The sequence below is a fragment of the Rhinolophus sinicus genome, linkage group LG04, assembly GCF_036562045.2.
Source record: "Rhinolophus sinicus isolate RSC01 linkage group LG04, ASM3656204v1, whole genome shotgun sequence".
Taxonomy (NCBI): domain Eukaryota; kingdom Metazoa; phylum Chordata; class Mammalia; order Chiroptera; family Rhinolophidae; genus Rhinolophus; species Rhinolophus sinicus.
Window position 1 is genome coordinate 138,570,406 of NC_133754.1, and position 23,309 is coordinate 138,593,714.

The 23,309-nt window shown below is 33.4% G+C and overlaps 1 protein-coding gene across 7 annotated transcripts in view; it reads left to right on the forward strand.

Moving 5' to 3' along the window:
- RFX3 (regulatory factor X3) overlaps positions 1–23,309 on the forward strand; it is a 265,614-nt gene that overhangs the window by 165,507 nt on the left and 76,798 nt on the right. For 6 of the 7 annotated variants that reach the window (XM_074330486.1, XM_074330488.1, XM_019730013.2 and 3 more), the window contains 2 exons: positions 3,862–4,120; positions 21,483–21,557. In XM_074330486.1, coding sequence (XP_074186587.1) covers positions 3,862–4,120; positions 21,483–21,557 — 334 coding nt within the window. The remainder of the gene's footprint in view (positions 1–3,861; positions 4,121–21,482; positions 21,558–23,309) is intronic. The other variant, XM_074330490.1, reaches the window with a different exon arrangement.

The window sequence follows — 23,309 nt, forward strand, 5'->3', positions numbered from 1 at the left end:
ATTTTTGTCACAGACAAATTCAGAAACATTTCACAGCGTGCCATTTCCTAATAAAATTGTTCCCCCCCCCCCCCCCCAGAAATTGCCAATCTTTACCCCAGTGCATTTTTATATAGTAGGCAAGCCTTCTCCTCGGTCCCATGGGTCATGATTCAGTAATGAGGATAGTTTATGGATTAGACATACTCTTTAGTGACGTTTACCCTTCTCTTATTCTTTGCTCATTTTCTAGCTCATGAATCATCTCCAACTTAAGGGGAGTATTAAAATCAAAGCAGGTTGCATTTTACTGCCATATTTTCATACTGACTTGGGGGCTATAGATACAGATATTCTGTGATGCATTTGTTTGCATTACTAATGTTCACTGAGAACTAATTATACTCGTATAAAGGAGGCATGCCCACAAGATGGAGTGATTTTCACTCCTTGGAATGTTTCTCTTGTACTATAATAACAACTTCCATGGTCATAGAACTTATAAATCCCAAGTGTATGAAGGTATGCATCTTTTGAAATAGTCCTGCCTTTTCTGTCTCTTTCTGTGCCACTACAGGTACATCTGCAGGTCCCATTCTGGGTAAGACAGGAGAGTAGTGTGAGGCCAGTAAACAGTGAACTAAGGTATAAGGAAATCCCAAACAGCAACAGAAAGTTCACATGGCTCCTGTACCACCTGTTAGGGCTATTCCCCAACTGTCATTCACGAATAAAGTTAAGTTCTTTTTATGTGACAGAATGGTTGAGAGCACGGGTTCAGTGCAGATTCCAAATCCATTGTTTTACCAGCTGTGCGCTCTGAACAAAGCTACTTAACATATCCACGTTGTCTGTGAAACAGGAATTATAATAGTACCTATCACATAGAGAGGGAATGAAGATTAAATGCGGTAATATCTCATGCACATAGAATAGTGCCTGGTGCATAGTAGTAAATGGGCAGTATATTCGCCATCATTAGTTGTTATTGTATGTTTTATTTGTGAAATCAACTTATTACTAGGGGGCATGCATAAACATTTTGCTAGGACTATGAAAATGAACGCTGGCACCGTGTCTTGCGTCTGTCAAAGTATTTATTAGCTATAGCTATCTGTATACCTTATTTGGCTGTACTTAAATATCAATATCATATTGTGTTATTTTAAGCACAAAGAGGGTCACTATTATAGTCAGTGGATATAGATTAAAATGACCTCATTTCTCTTTTTACCTAAATTTGAAATCAGCATAACTTTTATTTTATCAAATAAATGTGTAAGAAAAGAAATGTATAAATTAGATTTCCCATTGGGAAATACAGCAATGAGGAGAACTGTATATGTATTTTAAATGGCATTTTTCTCTCTAAAAATTCTCTGTGGAGTTGTTTCTATCATCACCCACTATTATTTTACTAAAATTTACATTATAAATTATATTACAAGTGTAATTTTTAATGAGTTCAAATGACTTGTTTTAAATGATACAGACAAGTCTTTGACTAATGTAGCATAATTTCTCATTTTTTAACAAAACAAAAAGGATTTATGTTTTAGAAATGTATAAAACTGGCTGTTATATCAGATCATATTTTTATATGTTGACTAGTGTGCCCACAATACACCAGCAACTGGGTTGAGTGTTGAGGGTACAAATGGGAATAAAACAATTTAATGGGAATAGAAGGACATGAAGAAATTAACACTCAGTATCTTGAGATTTATAGTTCAGGTATGTACAGGGTGTTAGGAAAGTACAGGGAACAAAACATAACAGCCCTGTGAGGAATGGCTGCAGAGGGCAGGTTGTGCAGAGAAATAATTCTGAGATAAGGTGATGCTTGAGCTGAGAGTTTACAAAAGATAAAGACAAAGAAGGGAGTTACAGAAAAACTTGAAGGCCTTTCAGGCAGAAGAAACCATATGCCACAAAGCAAGAAGGCAAGAGAAAATGGCACTTTGGGGGATCAACCAAAAAGGTCAGTGTGGTGTGAGTGAAGAAAGCATTGGAGGAAATGACTGCTACTACCACGTTCGGAGATTATGTAGGCTCCAGCCCTGATGGTTGTTGTAAGGTCAGTCAAGGGTTTTGAATTCCTTCTGAAGACGAGAGGGAATCATAGAAAGGTTTTTTTTAGAAAAGTTTTATTTTCGTATTTGCATTTTAGAAAAATTCCCCTGGCAGCACAGTTGAAGATAGGCAGGAAGAGAGCCTGACTAGAGGAAGGAAAGCCAATTAGAAGGTAGTAGTAATGGAGAGTATTATGAATGAATGCAGTGAGTATGTGAATGGGACGGAGAACTGTAGAATTATTTAGAAGGTAACATTAGTAGGACTTAGTGACTGATGTAAGTGTAAGTGAGGAACGAGCAATAATTTCCAAAGCTGATGGTGGTGCTGCTCTCTGCTGAGAGGGGGAATATGTGAAAAACAGCAAGAGAGAGAGACTTTTTTTTTTTCAGTTGTACGTTAAATTTTGCGTATAGGACTTCCCATATATCATAGGGTTTCCTGGTAGAGATAACCGGGTGGCTATTAGAAACCCAGATTTAAAATTCTTCAAGTATAACTAGAAAGTAAAGAGAGTAGAGATAATCAACTTATATACAAGGTTGTTTACCATGAGCATCTATATGGTTATATAGTTTATGGTAAATGTATGTGGTCCGAATAAAATGAGGAAAAATAAGAGCTAAACATTGAACTCTCAGAAAATATCAATATTTAAAGTGCCAGAAAAATGGAGCTTCCAAAATGTCCTTGAAAGGTAATGGTAAAAAAAAAAAGTGGAAAAGAAAAGTAGAAACTACAGAATAGGAGAGATTAAGACAGAGAAACCTTGTATATACATAGAAAATATATGAAAATGTACACGCCAAATTGTCAGTAGTGGCTAGCTCTGATATGCTGGTTGAAGAGAATAACAAAAGAACCGGGAATTTTAATTTGATATTTGAATTTTTAATAAAATCATTTTATGCATCTCTACTCTTTTTGCAATTTCTTGTGAGCATATAATTAATTCAAAATTAAAACTAAATTCATGTTAAAACACATTATACTCAATTGAAAATGAAAAATCAATCAAACAAGCTTAATCAGAACAGAAAAAGGAGGGAAAGGGCAACATGGTGTGATCAACAAGGTTATACTGCAAATAGGTCAAAAAAGATAAGGACTGACAGCAGCCTTCTACTTGGTATTTAGATTTGGTTGCAAGTGACCTTATTAAAAGCAATTTCAATGAAAGGCTAAGGGTAGAAGCTGTACTGCAGTTGTTGGGAACTGGAAAGTGAGAGCATGGTGAGGTGGCATAGTTATCATGGCGAAGCTTAGCTGTAAAAGAAGAAAGAGGTATGGATAGGGATTTAGTGTCCAAGGTTAGTAAATGTTTACTCAAGATCCTTCTGGTGTCAAGAAAGAGATCCATGCGAGCTTCCTTAGTCATGGAAGTTTATTGCAAGTCACCAGGAATGTGAAGTAGCATGAGGAGTTGACTTATCAGCCCCCAGTCATTCCAGACCTCAGCTTTTCTGAAACTAGGATTTGCAAGAAGTTCTATAAGGAATTGAAGAAGTCGCTCAATAAGATTTTTTGGAGGGAAGAGAACTGAGTCTATTTATATGCTGGAGGTAGGTACCAGTAGAGGGCAAAAGCTTTCAAGTACAGAGAAGCTTTGAGGAACTTGTTAAAGGAATGTACCTTCTAGTTGGAAAGTAAACCCTACTACTTCTGGGAATGAAGTTTCATACAAAATACAAAACTCGGCATGTTCCAAAGCCTCAACTGATGTATTCTGAACACAAATTCACACTAGAAAAAATTAGATAAGATGATATAAATAAGCTAGTAAATTTCTTTCTTCTTCTTCTTCTAAAGCCGAACAACAACTTATCCTTACACAGAAACGCAGATGTACAGCCAAAACACTGGAGGGAATTACTTTGATACTCAAGGGAGTTCCGCACAGGTGACTACCGTGGTCTCATCCCACAGTATGGTGGGCACTGGTGGGATTCAAATGGGCGTCACGGGAGGACAACTCATCAGTAGCTCGGGAGGAACCTATCTGATCGGCAATTCAATGGAGAATTCTGGTCACGCAGTGACACACACCACTCGGGCCTCCCCAGCGACAGTAAGTATTTGAGTTTTTATTTGTTTGATTTAGCTTGTTGGGTAGCCACTATTGTACATTTTCCAATATGGGGGAAAAAAACAGCACATACGAGCTGGGGCAAGAAATTGTTGCATTTAAGTATTGTGGTATTATCTGAAATGTAGTATGAGTAGTATATGTTACTGATTCACACCCGCAGTTGTGTGAATTTGGAAGTTCTTAGTAGTGGCAAGTCAGAGAAGTGATTCTCACTCATAGGCTTTCTGCAGTGATATTTAGTAAACTACTTAAACTTTCTACTGAAAGAAATTGCTTTTATATTACACTGATTTACACTGGCTTTTTATGAGATAAAAATCAAGAAGTATTATAGAGAGTAAAATATAGTTTAGTTTGGAATTTTCACCAGTAATATGTATGCTAGCTCATTGCCAAAGAAATTGCTTTATGTAGGGCAACATTTCCCAAACTTGAGACATTTAAGCTTGGCCATATTCTCATACCACCTATACTATTATTTACTTAATATATAATTTTTAGTTGAATCATTTTGAAATAGAAAACATGTAATGTTTCTAATGTATGTTAAATCCATTCTTAAAAAGTAAAATAAAAAATGTTTACCCATGTGTCATATGTAAAGCCATTTTGCATTCTACCAAAGATGCACTTTGGGAAGCACTAATCTGGGTAATTCCAACGAAAAATATTTATATTGGCTTTGATCATAGCTATGAGCAAAGAGTGTCTTCGGAATACATATTTTAGTTTTCAAATTTTTAAAATTTAATAAATACATTTATTTTGACACAAGATATTTTAATGTATTGAAATGATGTCATAGAAATAGAAAGCTGTGTAGAATTCAGTGTCATCAAACTCTGTAACCTGAGCTTTCTATTTTCACCTCAGTTGAACATATAAATGAGTGATCATTTAGAACTATGTAGCTAAAGTAGCAATGGAATTGATTTTCTACGTGTTTTATGTAAAAGGAGGCTGGGGATTCGGATTAAGTGCACACACCCATTTTTCATCATCTTACCATATAGTTTGTTCTTATAATGAAATTGAGTTAGAAACAAATTTGGTAAAAAAATAATACGAGAAGCTTTACATTTTTCATTTCATGGATTTTCAAGATATAGCATATCTGGTAAGTACTTTATACATACTTTTCTGTTTGTAATGATTACATGTGTTTACACTTGCATCATTTAGTGTGTTTTCTCTTATCCATTCTTTGAAGCCCCTTACTTTCAGTTCACTATTTCTTACCAACATCAGAACAGGTCACTAGCAGTTCTGAGTGGAGAGTTCCTTTTCTGTAACTTTCTCTTTGTGTTTTCAGAGCATCCATTTCTTATGTATATTTGTCTCTTGCTTTTCATAACACTAAGTACAGCATGTCTGAATCTTTTAGTCAGACTAAAAGGTTCATTTTTATAGATTAGAAACTAAATCAGAGCCTCTCTGACCCACAGTTCCCTTATCAATAATATAAAGTGTTACTTAGATTAAATGATTTCCTAATTTCCTCCCAGCTTTAAAATCATATTTACAAAACAATCGTAAAATGTCCTAGATGTGAAAATAACTGTATCTTTACCATAAAAGGAGAAGAGGTAAGAATAGGTGCCAGTACTTTATATTGCTCTTGAGAAAGGCTATCCAGAAAGTCATTTTCTTTGGAAAGGGAATTCATTGCCACTTATAAAGGTCTTTGAAAAACTGAAAAATTGGGGACAAAGAGTCTTTTCCCATTTTTGTTTCATCCACCCTCTCCCATGACAGCATACCATCCCTCCATTCCCTATCCCTTTCCTACTTTACCTTCTCCAGACATTTCCACTGACCTCCCTGATTTCTGACTACCTGTTAAACATCTTTATCAACTGAATTTATTACTGCTGTCACTCAGTTAATTAAATTGCTTATTCCAGGTCAAGTAAATACAGGTGCAAACATTAACAGGGTAAACTTTGTAGTTTGATTTTTTTCCATATTGAGTATGAAAAGTAGCATTACTCCTTAAGTTATCCATTACACAAATCAGATGCTTGATTTCTATTATATTAATTGGCAAATTAAACTAACACCTAAAATAACTTGAAGTATAATGACTGAATAGTAGGAAGCTATAAGAAAACCCCACCTATTCCTAGTATCAATTGTACATATTATACTTTATGAATTAATAAATATTTAAGGATTAATTAATAATTAAGCATTAATATTTAAGGTTTTGTTAATGTTTTTTGTGTGTCTTCTTTTTTTTATAAGAAAATTTCCTTTTTAGCAAAAGAAGTGTAAAAGTTAAATAAAAAGATAACATTTGCATGGAACAATCATAAGGTGCCCTCATCAAAGCACATATGATAGTGGCATATGATAGATGTATATTATTTAAATATACATCTGCTAGTGTTTATTGTGTTACTTTGTATTTATTACCAAAATTTATGTTCAATTTAGATCCCCCTCTCAATTCTGCTTGAGATCTTCATCTGCTTCATTCACAGTGAGGTGGTAATTCTGTTTACAGTTTCACATCTGTTACTGTAGTAAAGTTAATGTTTAAGTGCCATGAAACCTGTTTAAGATTTCCTACCATCCTCCTTCTGCCAAATGTTAGAAAATTTGTGGTTTTTTGGTTGTTTAGACTCCCGGTAGGTACCATGTCACTAAAGGGAATTTGCTTATTTTCACGTATCTTTATCATTCACTATAGAACCATACAAAGAATATATGATTACAATCTTGAACAACTTGTTGTCAAGACTCAAGTCATTTCTTTCCAAACATGGAGCCCAACTGTGCTACATAAGTTCAGTTCTGGTGGTTTAGTGGTCCTTCTACCACCAGTAGTATGTGGGGGTGATGGCAACTGACTGTGTAGGAGTAGCATATACTGGGGCCAGGATTCCTGACTGGGACATAGTCAGTTGGGCTGTTTCTTAAGAGCCTATAATAAGCGAAATGTTTAGCCAATTAATTCAGTTGATGAAAAACTACTTAAGTTTGAGTATTTGGAAATAACAGGAACCTAACACCTTTATTCATTTGCTGAGCAGCAAGGTTTACTGCTCTGATTCTCAGAATAATTGCCTTGACTCTGTCTTACATTTGACCTCTGCCTGTACAGAAATACTTTCATTTGAATTGATTAGGAATCATTTCCTTCCACAAAGAAAGTTTACGCTAGTGTGCAAACCAGTTTCTCAAAATATACCTATGAAGAAAGATAATGATTTAAAATTGAAGCCAATACTGAAAAAAAAAAAAAATGATTAGCACTTGAAATATTTTCTTACCTAGTATAATATTCAGTATAAAACCATCTTCTCATACAAGAAGAATCTCCAAATCATTAATGGAGAATTTTTATTTGAGCCTGTGATTTACTTTCATTTTATACCTTTAATGAAAAAATGTTTTACATAAACATGTTTTAGTATTTCATTTTTGCTTACACATTGTAAATACTGTCAGTTTTCAAGGTACCAAGAAATGTCAGAATTTTTCAAAAGATTATGATGTTGATAAATTTTATTTGATGAATAAATTATGGTACAAACAACCAATAGTATTGGTTAAAATACTATTCTCCTTTTACTTACTGTATTCATTTATTTGGTCAATGGAGTCTGTGTGTATATTATATATATGTGTATGTGTTTACATATATTAATATATATACACACTTTTAAAAAGCATTTCTTGCTAATAGTTTTAAATAAGAATTTTCAAAAATATTAATGTTTCTTTGAACATCACTGGATATGAGTTCATTTAAGTTACTACTTAAATAAATGTTTTATGGTTCATTAAATTAATTCTAGGGATCTAATTATTGTTAATATTTCAGTAGCACATGGACATTAATGTAGAAGATTGGGCTACAGTCATTATTCTGAACTTATTATACTTTGATCTTCCTTCTAATTGCATCACCATGTTTCCTTATGTGTTGTTATTCATTTGAAACACTGATTTATTTTTCTTCATTATTTTTCTGTATAACCATATCACTTCAAAATTTTAGGATTTTGAAACCTGGACACAATTTACATTCGAATATCAAAAATTTATGATTGTAGTTAGTGATATTTTTGTGCTCATTACAACATAATTTATCTTATACCACACTATACAATAATTAGCAATTTGCTTTAAGAAGCTTTATTTACTCACTCCTCCATGAAATAACATTTGATTCTTATAAGTAGATGGTTATTTACGGCGGTTTTTCTATCTTGTTAGCTAAATAAGATTACATTAATCACTTGAGACTGTAATATGAAAGCTAATTTTTACATCTTTCTGTATATATGTTTAGTAATTATATATGTTAAGTGACTTTTGCTAAAATTAGATCCCACCAAGGGGCACAAGGAAAATGTGTTGAAACTAAAATTGTCATATCTCTCCCTCTTTTGATTAATGTAAAATATTGTAATTTATTTCAGTTACTTGGAGGAAAATTTGAATGTCCATCTGCTTCTATATAAGTAAAAGTTTGGCCTGGCTTATACAATTTATAGAAAGTTAAAAATCTGTTTAAGAATTATAGATGCTTTTATTTCTTAATTTTTGGTTTACTTACTTATGGGTTTGGTATACGGGAATAGTTTTTGCTAAGAAAATGAATATGTATAGCACCCCAGAAAATAATTTTGTCTTCTTATTCCTTTGCTGGAGTGGTACCAATGACCGTGTGTTTTGTTTTAAAATTGTTATTTATTTATATGAGTTAGTTACATATTCTTATGTTGCACAATTCAAAAGATACAAGAAATGACATAATGCGGTCTTCCTCTCACCCCTGTTCTTCAGTTCTTTTCCTTAGAGGCAACCACTGTTAGTAGGTTCTTTTGAGTATCATTCTAGAGATATTCTGTGAATATACAAGCAGAATGTCTCTCTCTCTCTCTCTCATTACCATTTCTTTTAATACAAATGATAACAAAACTACTTCATCTTGCTTTTTCTTTTCACCTAGCAATATATCTCAGAGATATTTTTTCATATTAGTAGTTGAAGGGCTTCCTTATGTTTATGGGAAATGACTATATTAGAAGGAGCTGAACTGCCCATCTATCTTACCAAAGGGAAAAAAAAGTTAACATAATGTTGGATTATTGGTTATGACTATGTAGAGATAGAAAACCAATATAGTAACAGGAGATGAAAACTTCTGTTTAATTATCATGCATAAAGATAGGCTAAAAAGAAAATTTTTTAAATTTAGAAGTGTGCATAAATTATGCATAAATCAGTTATATTTTATATATTAAGATTTAATTTCTCTTCTAAGACTACTGTTCTTTTTTTTAATTAAAGTTTATTGGGGTGACAATTGTTAGTAAAGTTACATAGATTTCAGGTGTACAATTCTGTATTACATCATCTATAAATCCCATTGTGTGTTCACCACCCAGAGTCAGTTCTCCTTCCATCACCATATATTTGATCCCCTTTACCCTCATCTACCACCCCTTTGCCCCCTTACCCTCTGGTAACCACTAAACTATTGTCTGTGTCTATGAGACTATTATTCTAAGACTAATAATTTTCTTAGTCTTTTTTAGTTAGTCTCAATGATAAAACAAAAATACTGCTCCATTTATTTTGGCAGAAACATGTACTCGTGTGTCCATTATGATCGTAGCATTTTCGGTTTTCCTATGTTCCGGTTTCCCTAGGCCAACCTGAACCCCCAAATGTAACTCCTCAGAGAGAGTACCATGAATCTTCTGCTTCCTGCACTTAATCCTAAATTGACTGAAGGTTGTGGGACCTCATTTTCAAAGCACTTAATAAAGTGGGACTTTGAGTGACTCGTAGTCTCAATCACTTCATCTCTATTCCATTCAGCTGTCAGTCAGTTCCGCACTGCTCCAGCCTTAAGTTGATAAGATCTAGAGGCAGTAATTTTATGGTTAAGGCTGTAAGACATTCCACTCCTAGAAATCTTGATAAACTAGAAGGTTAAGACAAATAGAATGACAGGGGCCTTCAGCTTCTCCTGAACATAGCTGATGGGTTCCCTTGAATTTCCAAAGCAAAATATAATGAATTATTTTAATTTTTAGCTATTTCATACTGAAACAACATTTCAGAACACAGGGATGTTGTGGCATATCACAAATGGCTAGATTCTATTTCATGTGAAATCTAGATTAGAAAAAGTTTAATGATGTTTGCAAATTCTACTTATAAATATGGAGGTAATCTATGTTCCAGGTGACCTCTTGTATAACTTTGGCTTGACCCTTGCATTTATAAATCAAATTTCAAAGTAGTTTCCTAGTTTGAAACTACTGTAAATTTTGAACAAAAATAATCATTAATATTCCACTCATGGAGACCAGGTAATCCAGATAAAAAATGAAATGTATTGGTGGCAAATGAAAATACACAGTAGTCTATGAGTTACATCTGAGTCAATAATAGACTCATAAAATTTTAATACTGCCTCTTCCATTAGCCTATGTCTTCTAATTTGATGAGGGGAAATACAACACAATGTTCACGTCCAATTCTCAAATCAAAGGGAATTTTTCTGTGTTCCCAGGTTTATCACAACATGCCCCAAAAGCATGCAATTTGATTACCGCTTTCTCAGCATGTATAACTGCAGTTGTGTTTAGTAGTCACAAAATTATCTAGTTTCTTTTAAAATCTAGTTATTATGTTTGATTATAACTGTTGATGCCATAAATTTCATGGGCTAGGAGTTTGTAATCTAACTTCCAACTGTTAGAGATAATTTTACACATTTATTTGAAATCTACTTACTATACATTTTAGTAAATTTCCCATCTGCCTGGTAAAAAAAAGAAATTATGTTTTCAAAATTGCAGCAAAGATGCAGTGAAACAAGAGAAGGAAATGAAATATAAAAATAGAAGGGAGGTAACGAGATCAAAAGTTACAGATAATATGATTGTATACCTGATAGAAATCATAGAGAATCAAATGAAAAACTATAACAAACAATAAGAGAACTTACTAAACTAACTGAGTACACGATTAATATACAAAGAAATCAATAGCTTCTCTAGATGCAAACAACAGTAGTTAGAAAATAATAAAAGCCAAGATCTCATTTATATAATAAATTCAAAATATACCAGGCAATAAATTAACAATATATGTGTAAGATTCAACTGCGTAATAAAACTTTTTAAAGTTTCTAAACATGAAAAGAAGCTTGAATAATTGAAAAACAAGTATTGATATCAAACATTTTTGCTTTCCCTAAATTAACTTAAAATATTTCAACATGATCTCAATCAAAGTACCAGTATATTTTTTTTCTTGTACAAGAAAAGCTGTTTATATAAGTAAACATGCGAGAATAGTGAAGAAAACTTTGTAAAAAGAAACATAATGGAGAGGGGTGGGACAGAAATAATCCTACCAGTTATTCAAACATATTATAAAATTATAATATTAAAACAGAATTGTCTAGGCAATTGAATAGACCAGAATAGATCAATAATAAACTGAAGGCCATAAATAGGCCAAATGCATATCGGAATATAGTATATGATAAAGGTGGCATTGCCTGTCAGTAGAGAAATAATGGATTATCACTAAATGGTGTTTGGGACAACTGGATAATTATTTAGAAAAGAAAATTAGATTGGTTCCATATATTACTGCTTACATAAAAATTAATTTCACTTGGATAGAAAAATGTATTTTATTATTATTCTCTTATAGAGGTGAAGCATGATGTAAAATCCAAAAATTACAAAGACTATATTGATATAATCAACTGCATAAGTGAAAACATTTTATATGACAAAAACTACAATGAACAAAGGCAACAATGCAACGACGACAACCTAGCATAAAGTTTTGAAACATTTATTATTCAAAGGACTAATTTGTTTACTATATAGACCACTTTTATAAATCCATCAGAAAAGAAAAAAGACCAAAAACGAGGAAACTATATGAACAAGCACTCCACAGAAAAGGAAATGAAAAATGAACTACAAAGAAAAACTGTTTTCATCTCTCACTCAGGCAAAACCGAATTTAGTAAGCTTTGGCAAGGGCCAAAGAAACAGACATTCTCATTCATTCTTGATACAAATCAAATTGGCGCAGCACTGAAGAACAGTATGGAAAATTTTATCAAAATTGAAAATATATATATACTTGACCCAGAAAGTGTACTGCTAGAAATGTAAGAAGTACTGTTGATAACTCTTACATATGTGAAGTGCTGCATAAATAACTATATTTACTGTACAGTTATTTGTAATTAAAAAAATTTGGAAAAAGCCTAATTATCCGTCATCAAGGAAATAAATAAATTTTGGTGCATTTGTCCATTCAGTAGAATTGTATACAACCATGAAAAAGAGTGAGGCAATGTGTGTGTATATAGATATAGATAATAGATATAGCTATAGATATGGAAGATCTCCAAACATGAAACAGCAAAGGATTGTGTGTGTGTGTGTGTGTGTCTTTAAATAGAAACACACATTTGTATGTATTTATATAAGCACGAAGATATCTCTAAAGAAATGCATGAAGATAAAAAGGTGGGAGGCATAGGATTATATTATCTCTTCAAGAAAGTGATTTATTATTTTCGAAAATCTCAGTCAAGCTCTTAATGATTATAAAGTCTATCTATTTGGTCATGTTCCCCAACCCATGTAGCTGAAACAGCCCTTTCTTTATGTGCCCAGTATAAAGACTTCTGTGATACATGTCACGGTACAAATTAAATCTTGATCCTAGGTTTTAAAAAAAAATCCTCCTTTATTAGATTTTTGAAAGTTTAGCGAATGAAAGCTGGCATTAAATGTAGTAAAGATTTTTAGAGCCATTCTTATTATTAAATACTTGGGAGTGAAAATGAATGTTTTGTATTTATATTCATGTACTTACCTAGAGTCCATATTATTTTCTTTAGTCATTCATTCTTTCAAACATTTACTGAGCAATCACTATTGACCAGGCACTGAGCTTCTATGAATATAAAGGTTTATAACATAGGTAATGGAGCTAGTTTCAGCTTTGAAATATACCTAATCCTCCAAGGCAAAGAAATGGAAATCCACAAGTAGCCCCCAAACTTCCTTTAATTGCTTAGTTTCATCCTCCCTCACACATTATTTTTATAAATCACAGATGTTAGTATGCTATAAATTGATTAATTTTAGATTCACCAAGATTATGCTTATCTTCTGATTTTGTTGCTACCATAAATTGGAAAATTGCCTAAAGGCTGGGTAGGATCCAGTAGCAAGAAAATGAAAGAAAAGCAAAAAATCCAAATAATACATAGACTTTAAAAAATCACCCTTTAAGCAGGGTTAGCTAGCCTGTTGTAGCAATGCCCATTATCTCCCTACTTGTTCTCCCTGAAGTAATAACTGCAGTCTGACCTTGGCATAGAAAAAGATCTGGATCATGTTTTAATGCAGTGCTTCTCAAATTTGAGTGTGCTTTCCCTGGAGTGTTGGGTAAACCCATTCCTGGGCCCCACCCCCAGGGCTTTTATTCAGTGTGGGGAAGGACCCAAGAGTTGCACTTCTTACAAGTGCCCAGGTAATTCTGCTAATGACGATTCAGGACCATACTTTGTTAAAACCTCTGATTTAGTGATTATGTAGACTTAACTACAAAGTGAAAGTGTTGTTAATGCTCAGAATAATCTGTAAGGCAGCCTTGAAATTTTACATTTGAAAATGTAAACTTGTCTTTAAATCCTAATCCAGCAGATTCCTGAAGGGTAATTCTCGCCCGGAGTGCTTATGCAGGTGATGTGTTAGAAAGTCGTTTCATTGTCATGCACTCATAGTGTCCTGGTGAGCGTGGAGGAATATGGACTCTACAGAATGATCAGAGGAAGCCCAAAATCACACTTTTGGTTTCAATCCACCAATTTAAACCAAATGTTCTCAGAACACATTCAATTTATGCTAGTTTCTTATCTAAATGTTTTTTTCCCCATAAATATTCCAGAATAGCTTCTAGTGGTACACAATTGCCAAAACTTCAGCTTGAGAGCATAATAATTTAAAATTTTTCTCTAGATATAAAATTATCAATGAATAGAAAAGATTTCATATAGATAAACATTTACAAGACTTAAAACTTCTTTGCTATAAATGCTTAGTGTGCAAGATTAAGATTTCATCTTTAGATAGTTTCTGGTTCAAGCGGAGATGGAAAGCAAAGCTGATTAGGTGTGTTTTCTGGGCATTTTTAATTCTTTTAAGAGTTAAAAAAAACAACCTATCCTGAATCCTTACAGTTAAGCTTCTTTTCAACATTGCTGTGGAGAAATGTATTTACACGTTGATTTCTATATCATTTGAATATACTGTGACTTAAAAAACAGTTTCATATTCAGAGCCTTAGCTTCCGTGGGTGTGTTTCTGTCCACATTACTGGGCCTCCCTGGGCTCAAGAGAAACCTGAGGATTCTTAGAAGACGTTCCGATGACTAGAACAGAACTCATTTAACAGCTTAGTTCAAAGTTTGGGGGCCGCAACCTGCAATGAGAAATACCTTTACATTGTGGCCCAGTGCTCATATACATGCATACATACATGCGTGCATACAGACATATATTCATACAGATATTCATGAGTACACGTTTATATCTACACATATGGCTATGCATACGTATTCAGATGACTGAATCCAAAGTTCTACGAAACGATACTTATCCATATTGTATGCAGGAACATCTTTATTTTCTACTCTGATCGATATCTTTAATTTTTAAAAAACGCTTGTCAGGACCCAGATAATTGATTTCATAACCTACTAATGGGTTGTACCTTACATTCTGAAAAGCAATGCTTTGGGCAAATTGGAGAGATCAAAGCATTAGTAATCTATATACGAGAGACCTGAAGGCAGGCCCTCCATGGTTTTGTTTGTTGTTGTTTTGCATTTCTACAAATGCCCAGATGATTCTAACAATTTTTTAGAACCACATTTTGAAAAAAACCTGTGTTATAATGATTATATAGACTAAATGTAAAGTGAAGGTAGTCTTTCTTTTGATGCTCCAGTTGAAATGCTTCCTGTAGGAAATAGCCCCCCCCCCAACACACACACACACACACCCGCAAGGCTGTCATTTGTAACACGTAAAAGGCACTGGCTACATGCTCATGTCAGCTATCTCAGATACATTTTCTGAGAAAAAGCTACCAAGTAGAAATATTTCTATCTTACTTAATCTCCAATGCAAACAAAATGTAGTCTTCAGGAGAGCAATTACCCAACAGGAAATCGCCCGTCTGAAGCATATTTTCTTCCATGGGTTTCTCTAAAGCATTTACTGCTTTTTTACCAGGAAACAAAAATGCTGTTTCTCTAAGAAAGTGGTAACTGGTAGGGTTAACAGAGTAACCTGTATTAACAAGAAAATGCAACATACTTTGAGGATAAGTATTTTGTGATGATTAATATTTAACTATATATTTAAAACGTTTTGTTGCTTTCTAACTTGATCACTTTGAATTTTCAAGTAATGCGTATCAATCATATTTAAGCCCTTTCCTATTAGAACGTAAATCTTGTTTAATAGTAAGTCATTTAGCTGCTTTCACAAGCCACTCCTCAGAAGATAGTTTCATTAGAACAATGTGAGATAATTTCCATTTGACTTACATTAATGTTGTATTTGTGTAAAATAGAAATTATGTTGAATTTAGACAGATAAATTTTGGATTCCAATCTCATAGTTAATATGTCTCATAGTTAATATATGTAATCTCAAAAGTCCCTCAATCCCAGAAAGCCTCAATTTTCTAATCTGTGAAAAGGAGATAATGTTGCTTGCCTTTCTTATTTTACAAAGTTGCTGTGACGATCCAATGACGATTAATGTAAAAAGGCTTTATAAATCATAAAGCATTATGCTATTACTTCTATTTTGAAATCACTTTCATTAACGATTCTAGAAAGGAAATTGTTTCTACCATGGGACCAATTTTAATTATAATGGTAGTTGAATATATCAGTCTTGACCTTTAGTCTTTCCGAAAGATTAAAAAGCCATTCCAGAGTCAAGAGAATATGCCTTGACCTATAAAGACAATGAATACGTTGACATAATTGTTCTTTTTCCTTCTGTCTTATTAGCATGTAATGAATGACTGGTCATTATTTACATTAAGAGGAAGTCCTAATTATCCTCAGATATGATATTCTATTTGGGCAATTGCATAGATGTCCATAATTGTGTTCCTAAGGATCTTTTATCTTCCAGAAAGGACAAATTTTTTTAAGAAGTCATGTGCCCATTGTGGCTGGGATGGATATCATTTTCTTACTTGCTCTTTCACATAGGAAGTTTCTAAGTCTCACCCACTCCAGTAATCTCACTTGATACTCTCTAAGCCTATCTGTCCAGGCTGAACATCTCATCTCAGATGGAGCAACCAAAATTTGATCTCAGAGAGTTACCATAGCTGATCTGATTCTGAGGCAATAGTCCTGGATCATCATGAACTAGTCTAAACTCCCAAGCACCATGTATCCTAGCGTTAGATCATCTTGGAAAGGATGTGTGCACTTTTGGCAACTCAGTCCTAGGATGATTATTTAGTAAGAGGTACAACTCAGTGTTATACCTTTGTTCAAAGAATAAGCTGAGGTGTACTCATGGTCTAAAACTTAATTAAAGTAGGTAATGGAAAATGTTGATTTACCATGCCCACTTATTAATTGTAAAAAAACAACCACCATGAATCTTTTAGTTGTAAAATGTTATTTGGCTCTGTACCATTAAATACAAAAAGGAAAAAGGACGTTCTTTTTAATGATAAGAATCTAAGAGAAAGGGAAAGATATAGAGAGATTGATAGAGAGAGGGAGAGAGAGAGAGAAGCAACGCTCAAGAAGACAGACATCACTGAGGCCTTGAATTAGTCTTTCAGGTTGTCACAGAGCCTCCTGCTAATCTGATTATAATAGTTTGCAGTAGAATTGAAATTTCAATACAGAATGATCAGTGTTCTTGGAATAAAGATCATGCAGCAGAGAATGAACAGGAAAACATTTAGAATCTATTCATGCCAATGTGTTTGATGTGTGCATCGGAAATGTTCTAATCGCACAGTCATGGAATAAAGACTGTTGTGTTCAAGTGAAAATGAAGCACTGCCGAGCTTTCTGCCTCAGACTCCTACCTTCAGATCTGTAGTGAAACAAACAGGTTTATATTCATTCCTTCTCATTCTCACTGCTGCCTCATTACCAGGCTCTCAGAGCCTCAATCCTGGGTTAATACCATAGCTTCCAAGGTGGTTTTCCTGTGTCTAGATTTATTCCTACATTATGTCACCAATTAATATATACAGTGCTACCATATCAAATCACTTCCCTTTCTAAAAGCTTTTCAACAATATCCTATTTCCTTTTTTAATTGAAGATCCCAGCCAAGAAATTGCAGTCTAACTTAATTTATTCCTAAAGGAACTTTATCCTTTAGCCAATCTTACCCTTCCTTGAACTTCCATTGTGAGTCTTATCTCTGTGCCTTTATTCATTCTGTTTGCTCTGCCTAAAATGTTCACTGACCTGCCCCTATCCTAATGCCAGGCGTTATTTGTCCATCCTCAGCTAAAGAGCCACCTTATCGATGCTCTCTCTCCAACCATACCAGTGAGAAGTAATTCTCCTCTCCTTCCCTCTCTCTGTATTCTAGGAGTATTTAATTCATTTTCGTTCTGGTTGACAGGGCTATGTTTTGAATATCTTTGTAAACATTTCTGTCTGTCTGTCTGTCTGTCTTTCTCCCTCCCTCACTTCCTCCCTCCCTCTTTTCCTCCCTTCATCCCTCCCTCCATCTCTCCATCTCTCTCCCCACCTCTCCATCTCTCTCCACGAACACACTCACTCACACACAGCTAACACTGCACCTGCATCCAATGGGGTTTTGTGTTTATTGAAATGGAATGAAATCTCATGAAACTCTACTAGTGTAGAAGTTCCCATCATCAGCAGTAAGCGCCATACTGTGTTTCCCCGAAAATAAGACTGGGTCTTATATTAATCTTTGCTCCAAAAGACGCATTAGGGTGTATTTTCAGGGGATGTCTTGTTTTTTCATGTATAACAATCTACATTTATTCAAATACAGTCATGTCATCTTCTTCTGGAACACAGTCATAACGTACTAAATGCATCCGTCTAGCTGACGATCTTGACTGGGGCTTATTTTCGGGGTAGGTCTTGTTTTCGGGGAAACACGGTAGTTGTCTTATACTGGGGGTAGGGGACGCAGGGGATTTTTATTTATTTTATTTTTTATTGGAAAAAAATCCCCACATATTTCCTAAATTTGAATCACTTAAATTCTAGCTAGCTTATAATCTAGCTATTTAATATTTTCATTATATGAAACTATAGTGATATAATATCTCTGTTGAGGTTAGAAACATTTCCTTCGAGGAAATATGAGACTATGTTGAACATTTGGGTCAGTAACCTTTTGGATCAGTGAGACTACTTTTAAGCAAATGTTCCATCTGTCCTACCTGATCATCGTTTTCTGCCTTAAATATGACAGTTATGGGTACTGTGGAATGGAATTTAGTATTAAATATATTTCTACCCAGGAGAATTTATAAATTTTTCGTAAGTGCTGAATTTAAGTTTTAAATGATCTACAGTAAACTGGAAGTGTATGATCTCACCAGTTCACTTTGGTCTCAGAATTTTATATAGGGTATAAAATGCTAATACAGTCTGCCATCTTTTTCATGAGATTGGTTAACCCCCAGAAGCTTGAACAAATGTTTGCTCAAATTATCAAATCCATAATAATGGAAAAGCTAACAAGTTAGTTTCATCCTCAGTTGGCTTAGTAGAAATTTATCTTAATTCACTGTTGTGTTATATTTAGCTAGTTTGCTGTCCTTCTATCCAACCCTTACCCATATACATAGATATATGTGTAGTCCCCATGAAACTGCGATAGGACCAAACCATGAGCTACTTGGTAGGAGTGACATCAGTATTCCATTTGGAATATTAGAGCTGATTGATCCTCCATAACTATAATATCAAAAAATTTGCCTCATTTTTCACTCTTCTCCCCTGATTTTACATTGTTCCTCTAACTGCTCTTTCACCCTCATTTTCCATAACTTATTATGGGTGTTAAGATCTTCTCATGCTCTTGTCCCTGGAAGCTTCTATTCAACAAATATTTATTGAACACACTTCAGTCCTTACTTGGTTTAACCTTTCAACTAGCAGGGCATAGTCTGTTTTGCCTCATAAAACCCTTCTGGCTTTATCTGAAAACTCACATTTTTCAAACATCCCACGCTTCCCTTAAAACCTTAATGACATTTCTTCATCCCTGGCTGCCACGTACCAACCAATTCCAACCTGTTAGTTCAGCCCCACTTCATACCACTGCGATATACATCACACCCTACAAACCGGACTCCTTGACAGTTACTAATATGGGCACACATTGTGCTTTTTTGCTTCCCGGCCTAATTGAGTCCATTCTACCCACTGAAAACTTTCCATCTTTTAAAGCATGATACAGATCTTTTTTTTTTTTTTTTTTGGTAGACTGAAATCTAGCCTTAAATTTTCCACCCTCAAAGTTTAATTAAAATGTAGACATTTTAGAAAATTTAAGTTTTGAGCAAATTCTTTCTAGAAGAGATTGAAAGTCATTTCAGCTGTGTTTTGCTAGATTTTCTTTTTAAAAGCAAGAGCACTTATTCTTCCCGTTTACCGAGGTCCTTTACAGTTTTACTGTTTCACATTTTGGTAAATGTTTGTTTACTCATTACATTTACATTATTCTTTCTGTAATGTATCTTATTTCGCTTGTGCAATCTCACTTTCTTCAGTTTATTTTCAAGTATAATGATAAACTGCGTTAATATCCCATCTGGCAGCAAGAATGTCTTAGAAGCCAGATTAATTTTGTGATCTAACAATTTAAGTTAACAGTAAATTAAATTGTATTATATCATCTCATGAGTTAATTAATAGCTATTTTAAAAATACTTTTTCTATAATTTCGAACCTACCATTCTCCTCAGTATTACATTTTATTAACTGTAGAGAAGAAGAACTAGTAACTTGGGAAAATAATATAAAATAAAATTAAAGCTATTAATCCCCAAGTTGTTTAGAAGAAAATTATATATAATTGAGAATGAACGTCTGTGTATAAAGTATTGCACCATAAAGAAATTGGAAACTTGATGGAAAAATAAAATAGACTTTTCTATGGATATTTCTTTCTTCCTTTTTTTTTTTGGTGAAAGGAGGCAATATGTTAAAATTTCCAGCCACTGTTAATTTTCATAGCCAATGTATAAGTAAGTTAACTATGTTTTAAAGCATTTAATACTTTTATAACTGCTTATACTGAGTTATTGATCTGATCAGATAGTAAAAATAAAAAATAATGAAATCAGTTTTCTCTCTTAAATTACATAATATGATCTTTTATTTAACTTCAGTTAATATTGTTAATATAACCTAATAACCAAATATAGTGTATTCAGAACCTGTTTTATATTACATGCTCTAATAGGAGCTGATAGAGATCTTTAAATATGAGATTATCGAGCACGTCTCATGTATTGGCACCTGCTACTTAATTAACGTATTATGATTACTTGTGGTGTGCTGAAATTACATGGAATACGACTATTTCTGTGGTTGTCCCTTTTCTTTCTTGGCTCTGAATTATTTTTTTCTTCTACATTTCATTTCTGCTGTCATTTCTAATAGCTCTTCTTCACCACCATGTTCTAAAATGTGATGTAGGGCCCATGATTACATCTTAATGTTTGTTCATACCAATGACTGTCCACGTACAAATTTTAATACAGGGTTAAGAAAGGGGTGGATAGATTTAGTAGTTTTTGAACATTAATGAAGTTGTCTACATATTTGCATTAAAATGTAATGCATGTAAAACACAAAATCAGTATAATTTTTCTTTCATGACAGAATAGAACAAGTCTTAAATACTCTTTGGGTGGGAGACTATTTAGAGAGAGGTTACTGTCCCACATCTTGAACTATCAAAGTCATGAATTTTTTCTCATAACTAGAAAATTCCACTGGGGTTCCTGCTCCTCAGGTCTCCATTCTGTTTATAATTAGAGAATGTTAAAAAAAGGTTTACTTTCATGATTGGGCTTATTATTAGTGTGCATATTTTTATATTATTCTCTGGTGGTGGGGGGATGGTGGGGGATATACACATTTAGTGACATTAGCCACCATTCAAGAAAAAATTAGACTTAAAAAAAAAAATCTATCAAAAATTCTCTGGTGAGCCTTTTATTACTATCTTGTCTTGAGCCCTTTTTTTTTAATGACATCTATTATCAGATTGAAATGGCGATTGAGACGCTGCAAAAGTCTGACGGTCTGTCCACTCACAGAAGCTCTCTTCTCAACAGCCATGTAAGTTGCCTCTTCATGTAAACTAATCTCTTGCTTGTTCTGCATGTGTTGCTTGCTTCTAAATGCTTGTTTTATTTATTTACTTATTTATTTTGCTTCTTAACCTTCCTTTCTCAGCCCCGTATGATCTCTGTATCACTTAATGGCTATTTTGTACAGTAGAATATCTAAAAAATAGAGCCCCAATATACTGCTTTACTTGGTGTTTGTACTGTTTTGGTACAAATGTAACATTTTTAAATTGATAAAAATCTGCTATTTGGAAAAGTAATTGATGGGAGTTTTTAAACATTCTGCAATTTCTAGTTTGATATTCATTTACTATGAAGCAAATGCTTATAATCTGCATCTCTGTCTGAGACAGAGAAATGGTTGTGTCTAGTTGTATGTACAGTAATATTCTTTAAGTAGAAAAAGGACCCAATAGTAAACTGTTTGAACATGATTCATTTATCAGTAAGACTACATGAGATGGGTAGGAAACAGCTACATTGGGCCTAAGACCTAAAGAAAAAGGAAACGGAGCCAAAGAAATGAAGCTATAGATAAGCCATAAATTGCTAGTAATTGAGATAAAACAGGAGTACTGTTGCTATTTCTTAATGATTTTAACTGTTATCATCTGCAACATCACTATAACACTGGTAAGTGGAAGAAGAGTGGTGACAGTTTTGTGGAACTAAATATTTTCATCGAATGTTCAAATTTTGGGGAACGAATGACAATGCTAATTAAAAATTGTTTTGTTACTATGGTTTCTGAATATATGGGAAAAAGTAAATAGACCTATGAATTAAATATCTTTTAGATAGATCTGCTAAATTTGTATCAGTGACAATATAGTAAGAATTAGTTTTCCCTCCCAACTGATAATGTATACATTCTTAAATTTAGAGATAAATTAGAATTTTTACAAATTCTTCCCATATTTTGTGACTGAAAAGAATTGAAAATTGGATTACCCAAATGAAATGAAATATCATTATTTTTTTCAATAAACCTAAAATCTTTGGCTCATAGAACATGTTTTCACTATGCTTTTTAAAGATTTGAATTTTTAGACATTTGAATTTATATTCCAACATACCACTAAATACTGTTTTCGTATATGTTTGTTTTTAGATGAAGTATTTTGTCTTGTTTAGTTTTTCAAGGGGCAGTATCATGGCAAATAAAAACTGGTTAGCCAACTTGGAGAATGCCTACAATTTTGGTGAAAATTATACATATAAATTTTAAAATAACATATTTTGGTCCTTCTTTTTGAAACACTTTAAGGAATATGATTTTTTCCTCTTTCTGAAAATTTGTATGCAATGTGTCACTCTTTTATATGTTTCATAAGTATATCCCTGTTGTGTTAGCATGAATCTGTGGTTGTACATAAAGGCTGACTTACTGTATATTATCAGGGTTTATGTTTGGGGGAGGAGGTGATAACTAACTGGTGTGTTTTGAAAATGGCAAGTGAAACTGTTGTTTACTTTTAGTCAAAATATTCAGGGATTTAAGAAAAAAATCCCTGAAGTTTCCAGTTACTTTTTTTTTGAACTTTCAGACATCTAAGAAGTTGTGCTTTGATATTCAATTAGCATTTCATTTTCATTTGAGATATATAGGTTAGGAAAATATGTGGTATGTCTAATTTTAACTTGAATTATCCATTTTAATGAGTATTTTCATGAACAATAACAATAATTTAAATAAAAAAATATTTTTGTTGATTTGTTTGAAACTTTTCAAATATGTTAG